At 46.8% G+C, this 23,291-nt stretch overlaps 1 protein-coding gene across 9 annotated transcripts in view; it reads right to left on the reverse strand.

Annotated features, from left to right (window-relative positions):
* The window catches only part of LOC119456398 (irregular chiasm C-roughest protein-like), an 812,164-nt gene that overhangs the window by 127,243 nt on the left and 661,630 nt on the right, over positions 1 to 23,291 (reverse strand). For 2 of the 9 annotated variants that reach the window (XM_049669809.1, XM_037718126.2), the window contains exon 1: positions 13,485 to 15,338. The exons of 5 other annotated variants lie outside the window; for them this stretch is intronic. In XM_049669809.1, the coding sequence (XP_049525766.1) occupies positions 13,485 to 13,701 (217 nt within the window). In that variant the 5' untranslated portion in view covers positions 13,702 to 15,338. Of the gene's footprint in view, positions 1 to 13,484; positions 15,341 to 23,291 lie in introns of those variants that run through there. 2 more of the 9 variants (XM_049669808.1, XM_037718127.2) reach the window with 2 other exon arrangements.

A 23,291-nucleotide genomic window follows, 5' to 3' on the forward strand; every position in this document is an offset into this window, starting at 1 on the left:
TCTACATCTATGAAGGCATAAAAAGAAACATAGCGTACATGGTTAATGAAATATCTTACTCTTTGCCTATTGCACGGCTTTCACGTGATTTGCTTTTCGGGCCAAAATCGCGGCCGTGCCACATTTTCGTCGCCACGGTGGCTTATCTCTGTTAACAGAAATGGGCACGAATTGTTATGATAATGAGCTGCGATGAGAGAGAGAGCAAATTATGAATGTAAGCTTTGAGCATAGGTATATCAGGCCTGCTTACCAGATAAGGACGTGCAAGTTAACTGTAATTATGGTAGATTACCGCAAATACTTATACGTACACAAAAGCACATAGTGGACAAGGACGGGCGCTACTAGCAACTGTTTATTCGCATGCCAAACACCAATATTTGCACAATTTGATGAGCATGCGCGCTGTCGCACCACCGCATCATATATATATATATATATATATATATATAACCTTGAGCGTAGGTATATCAGGCCTGCTTACCAGATAAGGACGTGCAAGTTAACTGTCATTATGTTAACTGTTGGATTAGCGCAAATAATTACACCTACACAAAAACACATAGTGAACAAGGACGGGCGCTACTAGCAATTGTTTATTCGCATGCCACCCACCAATATTTGCACAATTTCATGCGCATGCGCGCCGTCGCATCACCACATCATATATATATATATATATATATATATATATATATCAGTGAAGTAAAGAGTAACCGGAGCCGGCACAGAAGTAGTTCAAAAAATAGAAGCACGTAGGAAAAACAGAACAAGACTTTACTGACGTTTCGGCCGGGGTCCGGCCTTCATCAAGAGTGATGAAGGCCGGACCCCGGCCGAAACATCAGTAAAGTCTTGTTATGTTTTTCCTACGTGCTTCTATTTTTGAACTATATATATATATATATATATATATATATATATATATATCATGTCTTGAAGTTATCTGCAGTGCATAATTTAAATATAGAAATGATGTATGAATGGTAATAACCGTCGATGGAAAAACAATCAGGCAAGTTTCCACTCGGTCGCGCAAAGTTTAGGCACCGCGAACCTTAGTGGCTGCTACTGGTAGGTATGAACTTGGTTGCCTTCTAGGTCTTGACTTGGTTTAACTTAACTACGCATGTAGGGAAGGTATCCTCGAGCGATCATTTTCGGAGGTACCTTCCCTTTCGCGAAATTTCGCATTACTAGCGCTGGACGCGTCGGCGCCTACGAGCGACAGCGTTACTGGCATGCCACAAACGCAGGCAGGCTAACCAAAGTTGTCACAGTGCCAAGAACGCTGCTGCTTGCCGACGCCGAACGCGTTGGAGGCTAGCCGCTCGATATCAATCAGCCAACTTCGCTCTGTCTTGAGGTTTACGCGGCCTAGTGCAAGCTTTCGCCTTTTATTTTTCTCCTGGCTCAGCGCGCCGCGGTGAGAAGAGAGGCAGGGGTCAGGGAGGCAGGGAGCTGGCGAGAAGGAGACCGCGTGCGCAGAAGACCGCGTGCGCATGCACGCGGTCTCCTCCTCCTTTTCTGGGTTGCCATGGCTACCACGGCTACGCACCACAAATTACGGCTGGCTTAAACAGCTGCGCTGTTAAAACAACTGGCCGCAGGTGGAATTAATAGGAACCCACGTATTTGCATTACGCGTGCGATGCTCTTACTGATTGACCTATCGCGGCGCCGCCTTCATATATATATATATATATATATATATATATATATATATATATATATATATATATATATGACGCCATGTATTGTATTCTGATGAAGGCCGGACCCCGGCCGAAACGTCAATAAACCGCTTCATACGCGCGTCTACTTCACTGTGAATATTTACCCGGACCCAGAATCACTTTTTTCTGGTATATATATATATATATATATATATATATATATATATATATATGTATAGTGTGTGTGTGTGTGTGTGTGTGTCATTTGAAGCACCACTTTAACAATGTGTGACCAGTCTGCTCATTAAAGCGGCGTTCATGCGTAACAATTCGAGCAGATTGTACGCTTAAATCCTTCTATTCCAATTAGGCTAAAAAAAGCTTTCTCGTTCCATTCAATACACCGTAGATGCCATCAGGCGTTGCGCACACAAACTTCTCTTATGCACACGCGATTTGTCTCGCACGTGGTCGAATGCAAACTCATTAGCCATCCCAACTGCGTAGGGAACTGACTCGGAAGTTCTGCAGCGCGATGTCTAAACTTAATACAAAGGTCTAAACCCGGGACAATCAGCCGTTCTAATTAAGATTGCGTAAGCAATCGGTTCCACCGAGACTTTTGGATGAGAAAAGGGTTCAGAAGTGATGCTGGCATTTTCGCTCGAGCGCCAGTGTCCCGAAAAGATATATTGTCGATCGTCCAAGTGTTTGCTACAGACAGGGGCGCCGATGGAAACACGATGGAGAGACCCTTAGCGACAGATGCCGCCGCACTATGTGCATCTCCTTTGCATGGGCGGACACGACGATCAATAAAGAACGTGCGTGGTGAAACTTGACCGGCCTCCACATGCAAACCATTCATACTCTTAATTTCCCCTTCGCCCGCCATATTGTCTAACTTCGTTGGGCCAAGGGGCGGTTTTGTGCCCGCGGAAAACACGAGCTGTCAAGCGTTTCCACCATTCCCGTCTATGAGACGATGTCCGCCGGTTGAAGACAACGTAGCTTTGTAAAATTGGTGACGAGCAACCGCGCCGAGCCCCGTGATTCCTATAGCGGACTGGCTCTAAGAAACACGGCCTCAGTATTTCTCCACCGAGCCGTGAGGACATGCGCGCTAGACTGATTGCTTCTCGAGATTACGTGGCAGAAGAAGGAGCGACCGGAGTATTTATAGGCGAGGTTAAATTCTAATCAGTGTCGACATAGCGGCATTGGGAAGCTTCGTGGTTTCGAAGTATGGGCGTGGAAGATACGGACAACAGAAGCTTCGTGGATGATGATCGCAGGCTGGCTTTCGCACGAGCTACTGCATGCAGTTACCGATATGGTCCCGAATCAACGAAACATGAATACATAGCTTGAATCCTTACTCGTCGCTCAGTCTTTTGTCGTTCTGAACCCTAAACGTCACTGTAAGTTTTGTAGCACTGTCCTCCAAGACACTTGCCGCGTCATAAGGGCGGCGTTTTCGGCTGTCGAAACAGCGATACTACACAATAAAATATATCCGCGGTAATTGTACCTGAACAACAGTTCTTTAAGTGGGCGCGAAGCTTCTGACTGATTTTTTTTGTACGGTTTCACTGTCTGCGTATACCATCCTAAAATTAACAGACATGAGAATTATCGTTCACAGAGAAAAGTAGCGGCAGTCGTAAAAAGAACCACTAATAACGAATGGTTGATAGGTTGCGCAAATAAAGAATACCTGTTATAACGCAGTGGAGCATAATCGACATGGTGCCCACAAATTTTCCGCGATAGCAGTGACGTCAACAACAATAATCCTAATCGGGACGCTTCAACAAGAGAGAGCGAGATAAAGAGAGATAAGAAAAAGGAAAAGTGCAATCTCGATGCGTGACACCCTTGAGGGGGGTGCACCTTACATTCTTTAAAACGTGCATTACATCGTATGTGCGACAACGGAAGTATACGAATTGTGGGACGAGAGGTGAGCAGGCGATCGACCTTTACAGTACGCTATTATGCATGAACAGCTTTAGAATATAATAAATACGCCAGAGCATGGTTAAAGGGACCATTGCACAAAAAAGATATTAATAAATGCTGCCATCCATTAGATACTGTTCAAAACTTGCGGCGACGCACCTTTGTCATTCATGTGCTACAGTAATGTCCGCCGACACCTTACCCACAATACGCTTCTGTAGTAAAACTTGACTGTGACTGGAATTATTCAGTTATCAATAGATTGAAATAAAGTGTCAGTAATTTCGAGCAAGCAATAACATACTCTCCACAAACACGTCGAGTCCCCTTTATTCACTGTCAGTGGTAAGAACCGATAAAAGATTCGCATTTACATTCAAGAGGAAGAACCGAACAGGAGCTTGTCTCTTTACGAAAGTTTTGCTGCCGTTCGCTGCTTGCAATTCTGGCCGAAACCTAAGCCCCAAGAAAAAGAGAAATAAAATTATTTTTACTTTTATTTTAGGCTTTATGTTGCGTAATCCACAATGCAAATATTATTCCTGGAACGGCAGTAGGCATTAGTGCTTCTGTAGGCTAGTAAAAAGTAGCAGAAGAAACATCGACGTGGCCGTAAGCTCTTTAGAGAATGGAAAAGAATGGCGGACGAAAGGCGTTACGTGTGAGACGCTGTCAACCGAAATGAAAAGAAAATATTGCATGAAAAATTTTAAAATAGAAGTTGCAGCATAAACGGTACCTTTAAAATGTCTCGCTCCCTGTTTTTCTTTTATTCTTCTCTTCCAGAGGAGCACAGACACAAGGCACAACGCAGTAGGGACAAAAAAGTCACTCACGTGACACTGAATCACAGCACTCGCACGCTTTCCCACAAGCAGTAACATGTCTGAACAGCATTTTCCGGCTCATGAACCGGAGGAAAATCAGCGTGCCAGATGAGCTATCGGGTTATTTGCATGGTCTGACGTTTTCTGCATATTCATGCTGTATGAACAGTGAGGTGGTCGAGATGTACGAAGTGCGCATTTTGCTGCTGTATGTAGTAAAACGTGGTTGCAAATAACTCGACTGCACAATCTTCCTTCGGACACAAAAGCTGCCTTTTACAAGCTGCCAAGCGTAAACCAAGCTTCCGAAGCTTGGGAAGCGCCCTAAGCGTGTCCTGCAGGACCTAAATAAAGTTTTTCCAGTCCAGTCCAAGCAAGTGCAGCATCCTGAACGCGAAGGCAACGTACAGTCAATCTTGCTGCCGATGTTGCCGATGTGACGACATCAGGATCGTTTGGGAAACGACACGTGGCAAAGTTTCCTCGGAGTGTGCGCATGGGAAGGCAAGAACAGAGTTGAGAGCAACGCAACATCCGACGGTGACAATGGCTCTTTCGGCTGTTGAATGTTGCGCCTTTCTCCCCATTTCGGTGTTTCGGAGCGCGTGCCCCATTGTCATCACAGTGTCATCCACTCCAGAAGGGAATATGATTTCGCACGTATTTCTCCACAAGCACTCCGACTCCGGCGCGCCGGCCTGGCTTCCCCACACAATGCTCGCCGTATCTCGGCTTGCAAAGGGTTACCAGGCAAAAGGGAAAAAAATAATAATAAAAGGAGCAAGACGACATCTCTCGTATTCGACGACCTTTCGATTGCGCGCCGCGGGGCCTCACGTGCGTGGCGCAAACAGAACCTGCCGCGCATGAGGGTGTCGGGCGCTGACACAAAAGGCGTCGTGTTTGCCTTGACTCGGCAGCGGGGCACCCAATGAGAAATGGTAACCCAGGGAGAACGAGATATGTGTGCGGAGGAACGCCTTTCAGCGTTGCTAACATTGAGAATAAGGGAGACGTCTCGCAATGCAACTCTTCTCCCCGCTGTGTATACCCGTACCACAAACATCCGACGCAGGCCGATAAATACGACACAAGAATGGCAGCGAAAAAAATAAAAAGAGTTTCTCCCGCAACAGCCATGCCAAACGCTGAATTTTCCCTTCTAAGACAGGCAGAAAAAAAAATAGAGAAAGTAACAGAAACATTGTAGGCGTTGGTAAGCGGTGCACAAACGCTGAAACTTGCGCCATATTGAATTTAGGACGAGCATCTTCGCGGCTTTATGCCGCATCCATGCGAGCCCGACGGCACCATTGCTACTGCAGAGACGCCAGAAGAAAGGAGGTCTGTTCGAAACCGGAAAACCGACGGCACGACACGTACCGCAAAGCTTGAGTATATAGCGCCAAACTTTTTTTTTTTCACCGCCCCATCATGTGAGCGCCATGAACTCTTGATCATATTCCGGGCAGTTGTCTTTCTCGACCAGTTATCGGCGCGCTCGCGCTCGAATTCTAGCGCATATTGGCAAGATTTCATTTCATTGTTTTCTTTTTTTGTCAAAACGAGCGCCAGTTGTACCCAGGAACGCGTAAAGGTGGCATCATAATGACACAGAAGGAATTAAAAAGCATTAAACACTTTTTGAACACAGTCTTAGTGTGAGAGGAGCTCTCTAAGCAAGTAAAGGCACAAAAAAGCAAATGCTTCCAATCTCCCCGCCTGATTTTTAAATGCGAAGCTTTCTTTTATAACCATCCCCGGTTTTGCGCTGTTACTGTCTGCTGCTGGGTCGGTCAGTATCTCGGAAGATATGTTTGAGGATACATATGCGAATCTTATATCTACGCCGATTGCAAATACCAGTAAACCAATTTCTATAACCCTTGTATGCTGATCGAAACATTAGGCCCAGTAAGCGTACCTGTGTTCTGCGAAACATTTGAAGAGCGCTTCATATTCAACGGATTGTTTGATTTACTTGATTTTTGTTGATTCAGCCATTGAGTACGTGCCACTGGCTGTGTGCCTATTCTAGGCCAATACTCCAGAATGGGTATCTGCCACTGTGACACAATAGGTACAGAATACTCAAATGTAGCTAGATATATGTGTCGTACCAACGCCTCCTAGATAGTGCCAGGGTGGTGCACTTCGATCCGTGACGTCTTGCTGACTAGCCCGACTGCCATAGAATCTAATGGCGACACTCCCGAGTAAGCCTCTCGTGATTTTGACGTCACCGCTTCCGTCACGCCGGACTTGCCAATAGAAATTTCCGTCAAAGTAGCATGGTGGCATAAAGCAGCTTTCACAGGCCTGCGATCTAGGAGGCGCTGGTCGTAAATACAGCTGTCATTCTTCTCTCAACAAGCATCGTGCATCGCCTTCGTCCTATAGTAACATCACTGCGTAGCCATCTCGCATTATGCATCCGACCAATTTGGTGTTTAGGCAAAGTTTGTGAGCTGTGTAGTGGGTAAACTTAAAAAAAAGTGTCTTGGATCTGCATATTTTTAAACATAGACCCTCAACTAATCGAGATATAAGTGCTGAAGCTGCAGATGTGCGAGGATAACACTGGTTTTAGAGCGACATAGAGAGAGAGCAAGAAAAAAAATGTGTACGTCACTGATACAGAAATGCACCGCTGTTACAGGACCATTATCGGCGATGAACGTCACGCCGTCAAAGTTTGTTTGAGTCAGTCTGAACAGACTAAAATCGCTTGGGGGCAGGTCCAGTGAAAATCCCAGACGAGGGATGCTCCTGAACACATTCCATGGAACTGAACAGCGTGAGCTCAGACAAATAACATGGACAGGACGCACGCAGTCCTGATTGCCAGCGATGACTTGTGTTTAAGAAAGAAGGCCCACTTACACGCACATTTACATTATATACGAGATGTGTGAACGAAAGAAGAAGGGGAACCGAGGGACTCGATTTTGTTAATCATAGCCACATAAAGCCAACAGACAATAAGGCCAAGGAATACATCGGGGAAATTAGGTGTAGTTGAAATTGGAATGTAGAAAATAATGAAGAAGAAGGGAAATGAAAGTGGACGAAAAGATAACTTGTCGCTGGCGGAAGCCGAACCCGCCACCTCCGCATTACGCGTGCGTTGCACTACCAATTGTGCTATATACGACGACGGCCATCAATTCGTCCACTAACTTGTTATGTTTTACTAGATCTAGCCCTAGGTGTGTTAGCCAGCGCCACTCAGAACCATGGTGGGCGGATGTGGAACATCCTTTTTAGCCCGATGGCGTCACGTAACACGTCCGTCACGTAACACGGAGGTTGCGGGTTCGGTTACCACCGGCGACAAGTGATCTTTTCGTCCACTTTAATTTCCCTTTTCTTCATTATTTTCTACATTCCAATGTCAACCACATCTAATTTCCCCGATGCTTTCCTTGGCTTCATTGTCTGTTGGCTTTACGAAATCTGTGAGTAACTCGCAAGTTCTATGGCTTATGCGGCGAGGGACAAATTTGTTGGTAAGAGGGATACCAACAGAATGCAGACACATCACCGACCACTCGCGAAACTTTGCAGCCAGCGTAGCGATAAATGCACTTGTGGGTCATTAACATGTGGTATGGAGGCGCAACGTGCACTTGTGGCGCCATCTAGAGGCTTGTGGTATAACCTAAAGTCCCTAGATTTCCTGCTCTTTTCTAAGTAACGACATCTACTCCATCGGCCGCCATTATCTTCCTAGATAGCATGCGACCGTCAACGACCGCTGCTATCTACGCTGCTCGCAGCAGCGTGCAAGAGAATGCGGGTGAACAGTGTCAGGAAGAGCATGGCTGCTGGAATGAGCGCCGCCCAATGAGATTCGTCGGCGATACTTCAAAGCTTGTCGCTACTTAAAGAAAGCAAAAAAAAAAAAATGTCTAGGGACTTTAGTATAACCATATTGTGGCCTTGCCGGTCTGTTACATGGTGAAATATTTCCTCACAGAAAACACGCCGTTATTATTTTTTTTGAACTGTGCAGCACAATCAAAATTTACCTTAACTTTATTCACGAAATACTTATGTTTAAGCAACACAAAATAATAGACGAATATATGAGTGCGCTGGACCGCATTGACGAAGGACCTCTGGACTTCGAGCGTGTTTCGCTATGTAGTTCGCAATGAGTGCGTAGAAATTGTGCTCGCTTTGTTAGTGCTTCTCGCGAGTAAAGCATGTGCAAAATCTGCATTCGCATAAGCTTTTCTTATTGTTCGAGAATAATGTGGTCGCGTGTGTCGAACAATACGATATCTTGCACGAAAAGAAGCCCTTGCTAATTTATCTTGCACATTAACTGTGATCTTGTGGGCAACCTAAGCTAGACCAAGCTTGAATTCAGAAGCCATCTTTGAATGCGTGGCCAGATCACGGGACGGAACCTCATGAAAAAAAAATGCGCTTTTAGAAAATGGCACAATTCTGTGCTGCGAGAACTAAAATATGTATAGACAAATCAGCAGTCAAGTATAATAATCAGGTGGAACAAAAGCTAGAAGAAAATACTTCAGCTCTTAGCTAACTCGGGCTCTGCTACACAAGAGTGGGCGCTGTTCAATAACAGGTTCAGAACAATCCTCATAGAGCGCACAGGCAAATCAATAGGTACATGAAAACGGAACTATTTAGAAGAACACCAACGACATCAACAGCGAAAGAAACTGCGAGGGAAAAAGAATTAGGGCACGCAAGTTCTGCGTGAAATCGACTGGAAGAGTTGTGGGACGTGAGCAAATTATGAAGAAACAATAACAAATTTTCGAGATGCCGGCTCCAAGAGTCGAATACTGACAAAAGAGATGCGAAAACAATCCAGTTTGGGGATAACACAGCTTTATCGTGGCAACTGGCACTGCGCGCTTTTGAGGCTAGAAATGGACAAACAAAAAGGAGAGAAGGGTAATCAAATTGCTCCTGGATTGCTACCCTCCAGAGAGGGAGGAAAAGGGTGAAGAAAGAAATTCTAAGAGACAAGAAGTGTTGGCGTACGTTTACGCACAACAGCGTTTATCGCGCATGCAAAGATGGTCGCACGCACCAGCCGCCTCTGAGAAGCGTTGTGGAGCTGTAGTATATATCATCATCATCATCATCATCATCATCATCATCATCATCATCATCATCATCATCATCATCATCATCATCCTATATTATGTCAACTGCAGGCCGAAGAGCTCTCTCTGCGATCTCCAATTACCTCCGTCTTGCGCTAGCTGATTCCAACTTGCGCCTGCAAATTTTCTAACTTCATCACCTCACCTAGTCTTTTGCTGTCCTCGACTGCGCTTCCATTCTCTTGGTATCCATTCTGTAAATCTATCCGGTTATCCATCCTATGCATTACATGGCCTGCCCAGCTCCATTTTTTTCTCTTAATGTCAATTACAATATCGGCTATGCCTGTTTGCTCTCTGATCCACACCGCTCTCTTCCTGTCTCTTAACGTTAGGCCTAACATTTTTCGTTCCATCGTTCTTTGTACGGTCCTTAAGTTGTTCCCGAGCTTCATTGTTAGCCTCCAAGTTTCTGCCCCATATGTTAGCACCGGCAGAATGCAATGATTGTACACTTTTCTTTTCAACGACAGTGGTAAGCTCCCAGTCAGGATTTGGAGATGCCTGCCGTGTGCACTCCAACCCAATTTTATTCTTCTGTGAATTTCTTTCTCATGATCAGGGTCTCCTGTGAGTAATTGACCTAGATAAACGTACTCCTTTACAGACTCTGGAGGCTGACTGGCGAGGCTGAATTCTCGTTCCCTTGCCAGGCTATTGAACATTATCTTTGTCTTCTGCATATTAATCGTTAACCCCACACTAATACTTTCTCGCTTAAGGGCCGCAATCATTTATTTGTTGTAATTCGTCCCCACTGTTGCTCAATAGGACCATGTCGTCTGCAAACCGATGGTTGCTGAGAAATTCGCCGCTGATCCTCACTCCTAAGCCTTCCCAGTCTAAGAGCTTGAATACTTCTTCTAAGCATGCAGTGAACAGCATTGGAGAGATTGTCTCCTGGCGTGACTCCTTTCTTGATAGGTAACTTTCTACTTTTCTTGTGCAGAAGCAATATATATATTTCTGTAAAGATGACGAAGCGGATACACTAGGATAGCGGAAACTCGCCAACTGCAGTATGCTGTAGGAACGGAAGCCTGCGCTACGCGGTAGCGCAGAGCGACAGGCGCGCCCACATTCGCTCCAGCAGTGGACGTTAACATTTATAATTGCCACCGAACAATGCGCAAAGCCCCTACTTACGGATTCCGCAACGTTAACGAAACCTTTGTGGAGAGTGGCGTTTCAAACGAGAGCCGCATGCGGCATAAATCAGCCTCTTCAAGCTCGGAAAAAAACAAACAAGAAACAACGGAGTTAGCGAGAGACCCCGCAGCGTTATCTACCGGGAGAGTTGAGGAAGCTAATTAACGCTTTTGAGTACGCACTTATTTCGCACACATTACAGACGCGCTCCGCGTCCACAAAGAGTCGCGAGGACCGTACAAGTTGCCGCCGCGGGCCATTTCAGCGCGTCACGACCCGAGCCTCTGGCTGATTATGAAATTAGCTGATTTTCCAGCGCGATGCAGTCGCTACCGGTGGAGGCCGCACAATCTCGGACACATATCGTGCACTACGCGTTATGCTTACGCTGTCAAGGTTCTTGAACTTCAAGATAGGGAGATTTGGGCCGCCGTTACCTGATAAGTAAAGAATGGACGTGCTTCATGAGAAAGCTGTTTATCAAGTCGACCTCTCAGCGAGAGTCTGGCCATTCTAAGGCCAAACTTGATGAAAGACGAGCTCGTTATTCTCACTTAGAAGGAAGAAAGAAAAAATAAAGAACTAGAAAAATTAGAGAAGAAAGAAAGAATACAGGCTGAAAAAGCAGCAGGTGGTGCGAGAGGGCCGGAGCGAGAGAGACACCGCAATGAATGCGAGAAAAGATATCAGGGAAGAGTGTGGATGAAAACATGGTGGACTAGAGCAGCGTGGGTATCGTACCATAATTTCCACACCTCCTCCATCGTTTACAAATATTGTTAGAACTAAAAGAAAAATATCTAGGCCAGAACTTAGCACCGCTATCTCTAGAATGTGATGGTTTTCGCGTCTCGACGGCTGCGCACGCGTGCGTAACAGGCGACATTGCGGAAACTGATTGATCAAAATGACGTTTCTATACCTCCTATATCTCTTACAAACTTGCTATTTCGTTCACGCTGTGACACGCTGGCGTGCGCTCAACGCACTTCGAGTTTTATGTTAGATACCTCAAAAGTGGGTAAAGTCCGCCTATATTGATATACGAAGAAATGCGCGACTAATGGTGGAATTAAACCTCTCTCTTCTACTACAGCGAACCAATGCTCAATTAGGACACGAGCACGGGCATCTTTCTCTCATACCAAAGTAGCGCCGTGAAACGTCTGGCGCGCGCGTCAAGTGCCAGTCTCTCGAACACTTCTTTTGTGACAGCTAGCGCTTTTGAGACGTTGTGTTAAATTAGACTGTACTGCCTTCGGGATCAGCCTATGTTTTTCCTCAGATGAGCACCACGCCTACAAAATGGGCGAAGTACGCCTATAATACGTTAGCATTAGAAGAATTTCAATGCAAAGACAGTAAAAATACCAAAATCGTAATTTCCGCGCGACACTTGTGGTGCTCTGCTAATCGAAGCACGACGGCGACTGTTCACGCGTACATGCGTTCAGGTACGAACCCTAATTCTGTAACGTAACCTTTGGAGTGCTGCATAGCGCCACTCAATGCCAGGACTAGGAAACAAATATTGCGCTACTTTCAGGAAACTTACTATGCGGAAAAATTTCACTACAGGCGATATCTAATTATACTACTCTAGGCTCTGAACTAGATGTGCGCGTTTGAAAATCAATCCCTAAATTTTGGTATTCAAAGTGTTTGATGGTTGTCCTCACGCAATATTTTTTTTATTTCCGCCACTGCTACAAATTCTGGCCAGAAAAGCTCACATTACGTTCTTTGCAAACACCACATTTTTTTAGAAGCTTATGCCAATGAACCGCATGATCTGAGTGTGTGCTGCGTGCGTTCTGTGTGCAGGTGTGTGTGCGTAGGTGTGTGTGTGGTAGCAAAACACACCTTAAAGCAGGCAGAAAAACGTAACAGCTCACCGTAATTGCACTAATGGCTTATCATAGCTAGGAACGAATTAATGAATATTGTTGGCAAGCAGAGAACTAGCAGGTATCGATGCGATAAGCAATGTGACACGCTAGTTCCAATGAAGAGTGCGAGATGTTTGCCAAAATGCTCAGGTGCCATTTTTATCTTCCTCATTTCTATGTTTCCGCCCTGGTCCGGTTGATGTGAGCAGGAGGCCAAGAGAAATAGCACCGCACGCACACAGACCATTTCACCAGTAGAAATATACCGCGTCATCGCTCCTCGTATAACGATGCATCACTCGTGCCACGCATTTGCATCGCAAGTTCTGAGCGCCGTGAGCGACTTCTTCCCTCTCAAGACCTTCAACCTTCGTTTTTCAATTAGGTGTTATTTTTTTTTCTCCTCCACTCTATTCAGCCTTCGAAATGACTGCCGCTATAGACTTTTGCAGTTGAGAACGAGGTCATGAGTTTGACCCACGACAGCGGTGATAACATGGCGGTTGCAGATGGAATACAGATGTGTTGCGCACATTATCCAAACTCATTCAATACGGTGTACTTCGTAATAGGCCAATGTTTACTGGAGCTCAATAATATTCAATTATCGCGCGAAGGCTAAACAATAGCCTTCAAACGGTTTGAAATTTGCTGGTGCACAACCTTTCTGGAATATGTAAGAAACACAAGCAATGACGTTTCTCACAGTCTCAGCGCACATTCTGCGCTTCGCATAACGCAACTCGTTGCTCCAGACTGCGAAATAAGATTTCCGTGCCCAAAAAAGCCACTTTTGGACGCGCGCAAGGTCTTGAACTTTCACGAACTCACCTTCATCGTCCGACGGCGAAACCGTGGCATTCCCAGCTCGGGCCATCGCGACCGACACCAGAGCAAGGACAACAGTTCCAAGCATGATGGTTAGCCGCCGGCGCTCAGCAGTTTGGGTAGTAGGAGAGGAGCGCAGACACGGGAACGGAACCACTAAGCACGTCGCAGCCGCCGAAGACAGCAGGGATCGCGACAGAGGAGCCAGAGACAATGGCATACGCGTGGTCTACACTGGGGGATGGTTGTGCCTCCACGGACCAGTGCAAACGAACTAATTTACAAGTGCTGCCTAATAAGCTATTACCACTCCAACCAGAGAGGAGTAAGTAAAATAGAGATTCACAACCGTCCCTACCAAGACGAGGGACTATCAAGAGTGTACTGACCACGCGCAAAGTGTGTTGAATACTGGATAATTTTGATTACTTAGTTCCCTGATGCTCAGCGTGACGCGAAATCAAAAAAAACAAACAAAAACAACCTCGATAGAGTAGTTTCGAACAGTGTCTTCATGTGTACATAGCTGCGTAGCCGCGATAATGACGTGAATGATGTCGTTTGAAACTTTTCTTTTGCTTGATATGGCTGGTGTGGGCGAGACGCTAGAACCGAATCTATCTTTCTTTTATCTTTGTATAGATCACGGGTATTCAGCATCCACAGCCCCTTGTATTGTGAAAGGCAGCGGACCTGGACCTAGACTAGAAAATTCACTAAGGATAACCTCTTATTGAGAAGTAACACATTCCTGACATCCCGGTGATTGCCATTAATGTAATTGCTGAAAGAAGATACCATGCGCAGAAGAAAATTCCTGAATAAATATTTGTTAGCGCTTTGCAAAATTATTGTAAGAACAAGGAGGATCTTGCACTGAAATGGAAAGTTCTATAGCTTAATTAAATATATCTCAGCAAAATGAAGCTCAACTTTTAGCATATCGCGCAACGTGTCACCAGAAACAGGAGATACACTAGCTGCTAAGAGCAACTCTGTCGAGCAGTATAGCCTATGCTGGGGACACTAACTCGCTTATCAAAGTGAAGCTTGAGCGAGGAGGCATGGATACGACGCCATCACAGTAACCACATACACTTTCGCAGAGGAAGCCAGATAAGACCATCTCACTGTAGTCACGCATCGAATTCGCTGAATTAGACTGCTGTCCAAATGCACCTCTCATCGAACGCACACAGAACGCCCAGGATGAATCATGAAGTGGGTCACAGTACAGAGCAACAGCTTCCGCGGCCTGAGCACAATCGCCAGGAACGGTTATCAGTGCCGAAGAACGCGCTATAACGAAGCATGAAGAACGAAACGATGTGATTGAAGCACTAAGAGTCACCACAAAGCCATTCGTGTTATCCGTTCATCCAGCGCTCAGCGGAGCGTGTCACAGAAAGCAAAAGGAAGAGGGACACACACCGCCAAGTCCCCCCTGCAAAAGAGACTCTTGAAGCTGATGATCAAAGGCGAACGAGGCGAACAGCGAGTGAGTAAGAGACGCTGGTGATGACGGTCGCGGCCAGTTGGGGGTTGGCTGTCACTCCATCGTCGATGCACTGTTTAGCGGGCCCGTGTCGGTCTCTAACAGGGAGTTCGAGCGAAAGCGAAGCCGGCGTCGCCTCTCTATGCTCCACGGAGGAGTGTTGCAGCGAACCGCGGCAGCGGAAGCGTGACGGTGTCCGTGAAGCGCCGTCGTCCTTCCAGCGATGCTTTGACCGCTGCGCCAGTGACGAGCGCGTAATCCAGTGCGGGCGCCCGCGGTCGCATCGCAGCGGGGACGTGAACGCCGGAGATGCCGCCGCGCGACAAACAAATCTCCCGCTCCGGGCGCTCGCTGGCGGCGGCCCGTGCCGCCTGGATCGAACGCAGAGGCGGTAGTGGGGCGGGCCCACTGCGCAGCGGCTAGGGGAGAAGCCGTGGCGCAGGCCGAGGCGGGTCCGCGACACGCCTCACCAGGCGCCCTCTGTGGGCGGCGGGGAAACCTAAACGACCACATTGCGCCTTCACCGGGGCGGTGTTTTTTGACCAAGTTCGATGGGGTGTCGTCAACAGCTTCCAGTAGCTGAAAATTGCTGGGGGCATGGGTAGTCACAGTATGGCACGGTTGTAACAAGAACAGTGAATGCTCAGAAAATAAAACGTGCCGAACACTAGCTTCAACCGCAGGACGAATAAACATTCGCAGCAGACAGCAGCTACGGCCGCCTTATGTTGAAATATCTCGAGAGTGTTGCGAAACACTTCGACACACGGGAATAATGACATAGCCGTGAAGATCGGGGTGAACTAACTTTCGCCCGCAACAACAGCTTACATTTTCCGCATTAGGGTTTCCAACGACCTTTAAAACCCACTTCCCTAGAAAATATTTATGCGCTTCCATTAGGCATACAGAGTAGACAGGAAAAACTTTATTTCATCAGCGTTAGGTGGGGTTATTAGGCGAGGTTTCCTCAGGTGGGCTGGATGGCCATCAAGCGATGTTTGATGGCGACCTCTTCAGCTCGTTCTATGGCCCGGAGTTGGGTGTCCAGGCCAGAACTGAGCAGCACCGCCTCCCATGCTTCAGGTGAGGGAGAGGCCATGAAGTTAGGGGGGGGGGGGGGGGGCTTGTCCTCATCGCAGTCCCATACTATGTGATTCAGTTTTAATAGTTCCCCACAGAACCTACAGAGTGGGCTTACTTGGTCGGGGTATATGTGTGCATATATGTGCGGATTTGGGTAGGAGTTGGTTTGTAGTCGCCGCCATGTGATTTCTTGGTGTTCGGTGAGCAACTCGTGTGGTGGGGGCAGATGCAGTGCGCAGATGACTGGCGATTTGGAAGATTTAAACCTGCTGCAAAATTTCTCCAATTAGAGCAGCAATGCTCCGCTCCACTTTCTCCTCAAGAGAAAGTGTAATCAAACAGAAACCCCAAGACATGTCCGTGCTACCATGTACCTTAGAAATGTGTTTGGAATAAAACGAGCAAAACTACGGTATCAGTTTGGTTCACATATACCTTCTACATGAAAGTGCTAGTCTTCTGGGCCCTCACGTTGCGCAAGAATAAGAAAGATCCCTTCAATGACATTTCTGTCTTAACAAGGGTAACCGAGGGGGCACTAGTAAAAACGTGACTGAAAACGCGGAGCGTTCGTACACAAGACGCTTCTCAACAGTTCCTGAATAAAATTGAGAGATATACTACGATTGAATATATAAGCAAAGTGCATGTCAAGCTTACACGGATTTCGCACTGTAAGTTCGAGCTTCTAAACCACGATTATACTACGGGACGCAGCTGACATTTAACTTGTCAGCAAACTAGTCACGTTGACTAAGTAAACGTTTACTGGGCGTGTAGGCCCAAAGCCTATTCAGTGAAGAGGAGTAAGGAGGACGGACAGTGGCTATAGGGGGGCCTACTTTGTAGGCGCGTCACTTGAGAGTATGCTATAGGAGCGAGTTCACTAGTTTAGTGCGACGGGGGAAGATGGTTGAGTTTATACGCGCAGCATAGTCTGGAGGCGGAGGCTATACCGGCTGCAGCTGACGCGTCCGGCCGCTGAGTGAGCGTCGCACTCCCTAAAGGGATAAGCGCGGCCCGGAACCGGACAGGGTTGGGGCAGTCCCGGCAGATGGGCATCACTGGGACGGCAGGCGCTGAATCCATCCAACTAGAAATAGCGGAGTGTCCCCGCAACTATCCGTGCACCATGCGTGTCGATTTGCACACTCCGGTGCGCAGCGACGCTGCTCTGGGCACGCTTCGACTCTGAGGTTTCTAAGTAGAACTCTAGGCACCGCATTGCGAAATAAATTACACATTTTCTGAACGCTCATCAGACCCGCCTGAAAGCAGTCCTTAGTATTGCTTCTCACCTTCGCACTTCAGCGAATTAACATAAGCACATAGTAATCGTTTAGGAATGCATGTTCGGGAGTGCATGTAATTGCTATAAGACGAACCATCTAAGTAGGCTGACTGATCTTAGATTTTAAAGATGGAGTCTTCTAATGATTTTAATTAGACATCTTGTCATGTTTGCTTCGCATTTTCTTTAATTAAGCTCAGTCGACTACAATTCTGTTCGGCTAGAAGGTTCCGTGGCACATGACTCAAGATTTCACGGAGACCTTCAACCCAAAGCGCCGTCGGCCGCCTAAGACTATTTGCGACGCTTTTAGGAGCATATGGTACAAGCGTTGTTCTTTGAAGTGCAGAAAATTCTTTAAAAAAAATACGCGTCAAATAGGCTGTAATTCACTACCCTGCTTGCCCGCCTTAAAATACTTGACGGAATTTTTGCATCACACGAACCCCCCCCCCCCCCTCCCCCCGTTTCAGTGAAAAAAAAAAAAAGAAAGAAAGACCGACAGACATAAAAGACCTCTTTTCTAATGTTCAGACAGTTCCTACAGTATGTGTTGCGAAATACATCTGCCAACAATATTACAGTTTATAGCAAGACGGCATCATTCTATATGAAAAGCATGAGTTCTGTCGAATAAACACAAGTTCTTATTCACACTTTACGTCTTCATTGGACATTTCACCGCAGTACGCCGTATACCTTCCCGGCAGTAAATATGTCGAGTTTGTTGAATTGTTGCGCTGAACCTAAGTCTTGTGAAACAGATAACATAGATTCATTTACTTTATTAGACGACATTATTGGTATTAAACAAATTAATTTTGTTCCCAAAAGCGTATGCATTTCATTGATTGATTGATTGACTTATTTATTGATTCGGTTTTAAGGTCCCAAGCAACATAGAGCTATGGGAGGAGGAGTGTAGTGAAGGGCTTCAGGTTAATTTTTCTCATCCTGCGATTCCTTGACGTGCACCCAAACATCGGTCCCCGACCAAGTTTAAGTTTCGCGCTCATCGAGATTCTTCCGCCGCAGCCGTGATTGAAACCCACAGCCGTCACCCGAACAGTAGAATGCCATTACCGCTCAGTTACTATGGCGATGAGCATTAAGCTGCCCAGTTATTCAGTTTAAACATTATTATTATTATTATTATTATTATTATTATTATTATTATTATTATTATTATTATTATTATTATTATTATTATTATTATTATTTGGTTGGAAAGCACATATACATTTGATAGATCAAAAGGAAATAAAGAGCAGGCTGGCAACTGCGAGCGGAAATGCATTGCAATGCCTGCGCTCTTAAGGATGGAGTGGACAGAAACAGAAATTGAAGATAGCATGTAGGGATGGAAAGAGAAAAGAAAGAAAACAAGAAATCTCAAAGGCTTATGTAAAACAATGACAAAGAATCGAGTACGGCAGTAAGAACAGAAAAAAAAATCACTGCAGGTCGCGCTATATTAAAGAAATGTATCAATAAAGTAGAAATAATATTCGAGGTCTTCTCACATGAAAAAATAAATTAAGCTACAAACGGAAAACCAAGTTAGTTTCTACAATAAAAGTAAGGAGGGTGTGAAGAACCTGGGTGCGCCGAGACATTATAATCTTACGTACCTACTGCAAGGCTGCACTGCCTGGAACAGAACTTAACCTCGTTTACAAACGGCTATTTTTCCGGAACGTGATACCAGTGACTGCGAGTCTGAGTGTTCGAATAAAATTTGTTTTATTTCCCCTCAAGTAAATGTAACCGAGAATTGCTCACGCGCCAGGTGACTGTAGCCCAAAGTTAAATCGCGAAGCATCCACACGGTAGCTTCGGTCATTGTATATTTACGCGCGCCGCGCGATTTTAGTCACAACTAAGTTGAAGTCTTCAGTTCTATCGATGATGCAAACAGTTTCGTTCGTAAATCGCAGTGCTTGATCGATCGGTGAATTTAATCAGAGACGCCAAGATGAAAATAACACAGCTGCGTTGCTGAATCGAACTGCCGATGTCGCCTTATCGTAAAGCTACATCTTAGGCACAACACGCCTGCGTCAACGAGAACTACGCACTCTCTCCCTCGGTACCAGGTTGTGTTTCTATTCACGGAGGCTATCGGGAATTTCCGCGAGATCTATGCTCAGAAAATCTGCATGTTCATCTCCGCAGCCAATGCGCTCTAGAGCGCAACGTTTTTTTGTTCTTTAACGCGATAGCGTTAAGGACCCCGTGTCGCAGAAAATCCGGCGTCGGTGTCGGCGTGGATGTCGGCGTCCGTGGCAAAGAAACCCCCCCCCCCCCCCCCCCCCGACCGCGCAGGCCCTCCGCGTGTGCGTCGGCGTCCGTGGCGAAGAAAATCATCCCCCCCCCCCCCCCCCGACCGCGCAGGCCCTCCGAGCGGTGCAGGGTGTTAGTCAACAAAAATGGAATTTCTCACAGTGAAACCCTTCAGATAAATTGTAAAGTACAACTTAACCACAACCTACAGACATGGTGGCGTCGGTCTGTTATTTGAATATACGAGAAAACATAATTCTGCTACGAGGAAACTCCAACAAAAACCCTTTTTGCCAGCATTTCTACCATACCAACAGCGGCGCGCTCGGGTAGGCTACTTGCGAAAATCTTATCCAGATGGCGCTTGCATCTTCGGCAGGTAAAATTGGGACTTGGCCTGCCTAATGCGTTTTGGACACGCGCGCACGTCGGGGCAAAAGCAAACAATAATAAAATAATATAAAAGGTCCTAGGGCCTTCACATTTTAATATAAGACTTATATTGCCCCTGGAAAAATGTCTTCCCAGCAATGCAGTTCTGTTTAAAAGTGAAGCCGACTTTAAGGGGATTGGCGTAAGCTTGGTCTTTGTAAGCTGGCTTTCCCACGTTCTATGTTGCAGTGAAACCTACTCAAAGAAAAACGCGATGCGAACGGGTCCCGCTAATGCTATCGCGTTCCACTCTTAAAGGCGAAGCTTAAGCGTCCTCCATTTCTTTTCTTATTGTTATTATTATGATATAATGAAATGTTGGCACCAAAATATGACACCGGCTACTCCGCGTTACAGGCAGAGTTTCGTACACTTTTGCCCATAGTTTTGTGGAAGGAGTAGAAGAACAAAAAAAATTATGGGGTTTTACGAGCCAAAACCACGATCTGATTATGAGGCACGCCGTAGTGGGGGACTCCGGAAATTTGAACCACCTGGGGTTCTTTAACGTGCACCTAAATCTAAGTACACGGATGTTTTCGCATTTCGCCCCCATCGAAATGCGGCCTCCGTGGCCGGGATTCGATCCCGCGACCTCGTGCTCAGCAGCCCCACACCATAGCCACTGAGCAGCCACGGTTTATGCGCACGTATACAAGGGCGTTACCACATAACAGGAGAACAACACAGCGACGTCACAAGGAAACTCCCAAAATAAAGATGAGGACGACATCATCTTATAATTCAGCCACAGCACGAATCAAAAGCAGTTTAATGAACAAAGGGCTTTTTAGAACGCTAAATAACGCCCAACAATGTCGCTGTCTTCAAGGAATTTCTTCAATGCAACCGCGTGTTCATGCTTAAAGGTGCTTCAGCGTATGAATGTGAATGCCATTAGCGGCTAAAATCGTTGACGTTTGATTAATTGGCAAACATGCGCTCTGTTAGTGCAGTACACGTCTGCAAATATATTACGCCGACGTATAAGACTCGCCTCGGTGGCTGAGTGGCTGTGTCGTTGTTGTGGTGACCATGTGGTTGCGGGTTCCATTGCCGGACGTGCTCGGTAACGTGCTTTGAGTGCGCGTTAAGGCAAACCCGAGGCCGCGATTTCGTAGCATTGCCTTCCGCTCGATATTATGCCGTTCTTATCATCCACCATACCCGGCCGACTGATCCCATTAATAACGCGGGCGGCGCGTCGCTCTGATCACTGACGGAGCGAGAAAAGCACGAAAAGGAATGGCATCAAAAAAAAAAAAGTTGTCGCAGTTTCACCTGAAAGGCGAAGCATCAATTGCGATAGCAAATTGGTAGAGAGCTATACGGAGTAATGATATTAGCTTTATCAGCTGTATAAACTTGGACATGCAGCAGCACCGACAACACGCGGAACTGTTGTCGACGCCGTCGGCGTTTTGCCCGCGTTCGCTCAAAATGCGTGCGGCGTTGGTGACTGTTGCCGGAGCCTCTGATATAAATAGGCACTTGGTGCCACAGCTAAACGTCGCCTCCCTTCCCTCCCCCTCCCCCCCCTTCCCACGGCCTCTCGCGCATCGGAAGAAGGTTCTGCAGCTCGCTGGAGCAGATGGGCGCGAACTTTGAACTTGCATCGTTACGAGCCGCCGGAAGTGTGTGCTGCCGACGCGCGTCAAAACAAAGCCTACAAAACTTCTGTAGCAGTTTTAGTGAAGCAGACGCGCTCCTGTGTTTTTTCGTGGCACGTTGAAGAAGACGACGAAGACCCGCGCCGTGATTGCTTGATTGTGTCTGTTGCTGGCCGACACTCACACTCACGGACCCAAAACACAAGTTTCAAGCTTACACACAACACTCCAAAGTCAGCTTTTCTCGTGAACAAAATGTGCTGCGGGAAAGACACCGGCGGAAAAATCTTATCTCACTTTTCAGAGACCAAGAGCAGCAGCGAAGCTTCAGGAGCGCGGTTGTCATGACAACGTTGACACTTGGGGTACCCGTCCCAGTGCTCCTTTGCGAAAAACAGCACGTGACTTCCGCCACACCTTCTCCAATACGCTCTTGCTGGCCAGGGCCTCTCCTGGGGTTTCCTTCCTCCATGGCGCGTTTGCTCTACATATATGGTGATTGTAAAGGAGGAAAGAGACGCCTACTTCTGCAGCCCTTAAGGGATCACGGCGCAGAACGCGCGTTTGTTCTCCGCCGTGCGTTCACTCCCCGTGAAAGCGCGCGCCCCTCGCGCCCTTTCACTCGCACATACAGCGTTCGGCGCGCGGCGACGATTTCATCTCCATTGACGTCATACGGAACCTCACGGCGACGGCGACGGCGACGCCGACGGCAGAAATATGCTTTTGAGTGTCCATATAATTGCTATCGCAATAAAAGTTTCATAATTAATTACGGCCCAGGTGGTCAAGTCGTCCACTGCAACGTTCCTCATATTCCAATGTGCAGGTTTGGAACGTTAAACCCCACAGCTTTATTTAATGCACAATAATAGCTGTTTTGATTAACAATATTTCTTTTTTTGTGTGTGCGTGCGCGTGTTTATGTGCGCCAGTCAACAAGAATTCTCGACAACCCCAAGCGCCAATCTTGAATAAAATCATTAGCGCGTTCGATCATTCTCTGGTTGTGCGATGGGTCTGGGGAAGCCTGATTTGTAGTGCGCTGTTAACTACTCGTTGAGTCGCTTCGAGGAGGCGCGGCTTGGCGCCAAACACTGATATGTGGGGCCGGTCCAGCCTTCCGAGGACATTAGTGTCCCTTTGACGAATGTTCTGCTGGCTTTGTCGGCCTTCGACAAACGAGCGTCACCCGACACAATGCGACCGTCTCACTTTTCGGCAGTTTGCTTGCGACCAAGAGACAACGAGACAAAAAGAAAGTGCGAAAAAGTGACAAATAAAGGAAAACCACAGCGTATATATTCCAAGTGCACGCGTTGTATCTATGGGAACTGGCGTCGAGCCAAGCAGGGGAACTGTCACAATCAGTGGTGCGGAGAATGAGGCTGCATGACTTCCACGGAAAAAAGTCATACCGCGCTCTCGTCGAAGACTCGATGACAGCGGTGTGTTGTATTTCGTACCGGGAGGCAGTGACAGACATCGCACGTGACTTTCTGTATACGGTTGACGCGCCCGCTCCCTACATCCCATCTTCCCCCCCTTCTTTTTTTCTTTTTATCGCTTTGACCACTGATCCATGCATTCAAAGAAGTACGTAGCCAGCGGTT

This window comes from Dermacentor silvarum, chromosome 6, assembly GCF_013339745.2.
Source record: "Dermacentor silvarum isolate Dsil-2018 chromosome 6, BIME_Dsil_1.4, whole genome shotgun sequence".
Taxonomy (NCBI): domain Eukaryota; kingdom Metazoa; phylum Arthropoda; class Arachnida; order Ixodida; family Ixodidae; genus Dermacentor; species Dermacentor silvarum.